Genomic DNA, 4,163 nt, shown 5'->3' with positions numbered 1-4,163 from the left:
AGCAGCCGGCACCCCCGGCTGGGGCTCCCGGGAGGCGCCCGGCCCCGCCGCATCCCTCTAGGCCCAGGCCGGCCAGGTGAGCACCGCTCCTGGGCCACCGGCGGCGCCTGGGGCCGCCCGGGCTGCTGGCCCAGAGGCGCCCCGGGAATCACGGGGGGCGCGGCGGGGCGAAGCGGGCGGGCGCCGCAGCGGGAGTGGAACGGAGCCGAGCGGAGACGGCCCGGCCGGGTCACGCCCGCCCCCGGCCGCGCCACCGCCCCTTCCTGTCATGGCCGCGGCCGGGCAGCGGGAGCTCGGCGGGGCGGCGCGGGCCGGCGCTTTCGGCTGCTGAGCGCCCTGCGGGCGGCGCGGAGCGGGGACGGCCCCAGCCCGGAGCCGGTGGCAGGAGGTGATTGAGGGGCACTGTGCGGGCAGGGCCTGCCGGGGGCTGCCCCAAGGAGCGGCCGCCCCGCAGCCCCGCGGCGGCGGGACGGGAAGCGCGGGCGCCCCGGGGCCGGCGGGGTCCGGCGCTGTCCGGCGCTGGCTCCGCCAGAGTGCGAGCGGCGCAGCCGCTTATTCGGGTGTCCCGGCGCGGGTTTTTGTCGTGTGCACCCCGCGAACGAGCCATCCCCGCGGGAAGAACTACTGAAAAAAGGGCGGTCCGGGCTAGTCCCGGCGAGCTCCTTGGGAGCGCCTTTCCAAGTTGTAGGAACCACGACGGACGTTTGTCCCGCAGTGAGGGTGAGCACGGTGGCACTGCCCGGGAGGTTAAATTCACGCCCTCCCCAGTGTGCCGCAGTCTGTCCATGCTCACGGATCCCGAGGATGGCTGGTGTTAGGAAGTGTGGGTGAGCGATGTGCAGCAGCCATCAGGCCCTAAACACCTGGTGAAACAGGCCCGCGTAGCAAGGCACCAGGTAAGCAGGCTCTGGTAGCTACAGGCAGGAGAGCCTGTTCTGACTTTACCTCACAGTAAGTCTTCAAAAGATTATTTTCCACAGAGTTACATAACAAAATAGCAAATCCACTGTGGCTGTCTCATGATAATAAGTCATTTACTTTGGTAATTAGGAAGATAACGCCTAAATTTCATGTGCCCCACACAGATACCTGTAATCATCAGTCACTTGGCTTTTGGCAAGACAAATCCAGGGGAGGAGGAAGGAAAATCATGTAACGTTCCTTTTGTTTTCCTTGTAGATAGCAGTGAAGTACCTGCTGTCCACCACTTTCTTCATTTAACTTCCCCTTGGGGTCAGCTGCTTATCAGCATGCCTTCAACCGAGAGCACCTCAAAGCTTTTCCTGGTCCTCGTGTCACTGCTGCTGGTGCTGCCAGTAGTTGAAGCCCTGGACGCGGGAGATACGATTGCCTTCCTCCTGGGCCTCGCTGTCAGTGTTGTCGGATTCTGCGCCTGCCTTGGCTTGTACGCAAGGAGAAGGAATGGGCAGCAGTGACTTCAAGAAAATGCTCAGATGAAATGAATTTCTGAGCACAGCTTGGGGTTGGGTGTGACTGAGCTTTGGTTCTGGAAAACTTTCAAAAAAAATGTAGATATTTCTGCAAACCCCTCTTATTGTTCAGTACAACAGAGTCAAGACGGTACAAGACTGTACTAGTAAAAGGCATTTGTATGATCTGTCCTCATTACAAAAAGATAATTTTATGTCCTCATTACAAAAAGATAATTTGTGTTTGTGATTAAATTGCCTTAGAGAAGGGTAAAAACTTTCTGGATGGGGAAGTAAAACTATAGAGAGGCTCACAGTAAGAGTTTATAAATTTAGCATGTGAGGGAGGCCATCAACAAGTTCCATAGTTTTGGTTTCAATATTAAATCAGGAGGAAGCAGCTGTTAATCTTCCATTCAAGATGACAAGAGTTTTGAAATTAGTCCTAACTAGATAGCGAGCGAGCTGCTCTAAACTTGTGTGCTCGTGCTCACATTCTCTGTAATGACAGTTAACACCTAACAGCTCACTTCTGCTGTCACATGGATGAGACTTAAGAGAACTAAGGAAACATGAAAGGCTTTTTTTTTTATTATTTTAGAATATTTTTAGACTATTTTTATTTTAGAATATGCCACTCCTGTAGCCTGTATTCTTATTACCAAGTAGATACACCTAAGAATGAGATCACCATTTTTACTTAGCATGTATTTCACAGAAAAGTACATGTAAGGCTATGTAAATCAGATTAGGAATATGGGTTTTGTCTCTTGTTTATTTTTTGTACCCAGCTTTTTTCTAGGTACACCAGGTTTAAGGCTTAGTTCATTTGGTGTTTGCACTTTTTCTCCAAAACTGAAGACTTAACTATTTTAATGATGAATTCTGTGTATTTCTGCATTAGAAGGTTATTTGAACTATAACAAGAGCATTGTGCACATGTTTCTTTTACAATGTAGAAAGAACTTGCTAAAATTCTGGGTTTAGTCAATTAGTCCATTGTTCTTGTGTATTCCTCGTGACAAACCTATGTTGCTAGTTAAACATTTAGGCTTCTCTAACAGATGCATATGACTTCCACAGAAGACTGGGACCAAAACCAAAGAAAAAACCCTGGTGCAAAATTGGAGATGTCAATAGTCTTATTCTATTCATGTTTAGTCAGATTGTGTGGTATATGGTTGAAAGACAGTAGTGTGTCTGTTTCTTTAAGTACCAAAGGTGAAATGGCTCAGCCAAGAATGCCTGCCATAAGTCTGATTTAGGGAGTTCCAGCTCAAGCCAAGGAGCACAATCAGTAACAGCAGCAGAGTAAGGAACATAGGAAGATGAGCTCTCCGTAGCTCAAAGAATTTCCTTCTGATCTTGTGCTGTGGACACTGCCACTCTTTGCTCAAAATCTTGGCTTTTATCTTTCAGAGTTATGTATTTTGATACTATTCTTCGACTTCCTCTGTGCCTCTGTTCAGTAGAGCACAAAGCAATGGCTATGGGCAGGTCTTATGTAAGTAATTGGGTGGGCAGATCATGTTCTACAGATCCTGATTTCTGCATGCCATTTTTGGAAGAAAGGGACAGAATGCACAATTACTAGGTAGAAATGAAATTTACAGCCCTAAGAGGACCTTCAGACAGAAGTATCACCTTTGAAAGCTCCCTAGCAGCAGTAAATGATCCTGTTCATGATAATTCAGCTGGGTGGTGCAAGCACAGATTGAAGTGTGATCTTTGATGTTCCAGTTTAGCTAAACAAATTAAAAAAAAAAAAAAAACACAAAATTGCCACTCAATTCTCTTTATAGTTCCCAAAGTTAAAAAGATGTTGCCATTTTTTCAGTAAAATATTAAGAAGTGCTCTTTCAATAGAATACATTTTAACACAAGCAGATTTTCACAGACTCCTTTATCTATACCTTAGAAAAGATCCCTGACAATAGTTTCACAGAGTTGGGCTACAGTTTCACTGCAGGAGAACAAAACTGTAACAGATTTATTTATCTTCAGGCAATAGGGATATGAGAAATTGTATTATTTGCCCAAAGCTGTACTTACTTCATTGAAAGGTGTTTGCACAGCATAATGACTTTGTTTCCTGGGTTCTGATAGAAGCTTTATTGTTAAAGACCTGGATTTGTCAATTATTTGAGTGTAAAATCAGATACCCCTGGTTTTCCTCTGTCTTAATAAATTTTGCTGTATGATTTGTCAACAGCTTGATGCAGTATTTCTTATGAAAAGGAAAATTGAGATGACACAAGTAACTAACTGTTGGAATTCCTTCTGTTGACTATTATTTTGATACCTCCTTTTGCTTATGTTAGATAACTTTCTGAACTAATTATCATAAGGTATGATTTCAGTTAACATTTGTGCAGTGATTGTACTTCTCATGCTCCTACTACTTGTTTATCCCATTTCAGTAACTGTTACTTTAAAGCATTTCAGGGAGCTGGTCCCCTTACTTTGACGCAGTCAGCCTGTAGTTGTGAAGAATCCTCTTTGTCTGGTACAAGGAAAACTTAAAGTATTTATTTTTCCTCTTCACTATGAGTTTTCAACATATCTTATGTAGTTGCCTTTATACTAGAAAAGCTATTTATGTCAGTTTTCTTGCTGGAGATGCAAGGATATAAAAGACCATTTTCTGTTAGTTTGGTTTCTTGATTTTTTTTCTTTTTTTTTCTTTTAATGAAATATTATGTTCTGTTGCTCTAGTTATTTGAAGTTTTTTAA

General features: G+C 45.4%; 1 protein-coding gene across 2 annotated transcripts; it reads left to right on the top strand.

Annotated features, from left to right (window-relative positions):
• The first annotated feature begins 254 nt into the window (after window positions 1–254).
• Window positions 255–3,641, top strand: SMIM30 (small integral membrane protein 30). Of its 2 annotated transcripts, none has more exons than XM_059847122.1 (2): window positions 255–388; window positions 1,180–3,641. In XM_059847122.1, exon 2 carries the CDS (start codon window positions 1,251–1,253, stop codon window positions 1,434–1,436), a length of 186 nt encoding a protein of 61 aa, XP_059703105.1. In that variant the 5' UTR covers window positions 255–388; window positions 1,180–1,250; the 3' UTR covers window positions 1,437–3,641. The 2 variants fall into 2 exon arrangements, with proteins under 2 accessions (XP_059703105.1, XP_059703106.1); XM_059847123.1 differs by lacking the exon at window positions 255–388 and adding an exon at window positions 757–896.
• The last annotated feature ends 522 nt before the right edge of the window (window positions 3,642–4,163 follow it).

This window comes from Haemorhous mexicanus, chromosome 5 (assembly GCF_027477595.1).
Source record: "Haemorhous mexicanus isolate bHaeMex1 chromosome 5, bHaeMex1.pri, whole genome shotgun sequence".
Classification (NCBI taxonomy): Eukaryota; Metazoa; Chordata; class Aves; order Passeriformes; family Fringillidae; genus Haemorhous; species Haemorhous mexicanus.
The sequence above is the reverse complement of the archived record's forward strand: the minus strand, read 5'-3'. Positions and strand labels throughout refer to the sequence as shown.

Coding starts and splice junctions, on each gene's coding strand:
- SMIM30 (XM_059847122.1), top strand. CDS start 1,251: ATGCCTTCAACCGAGAGCACCTCAAAGCTTTTCCTGGTCCTCGTGTCA.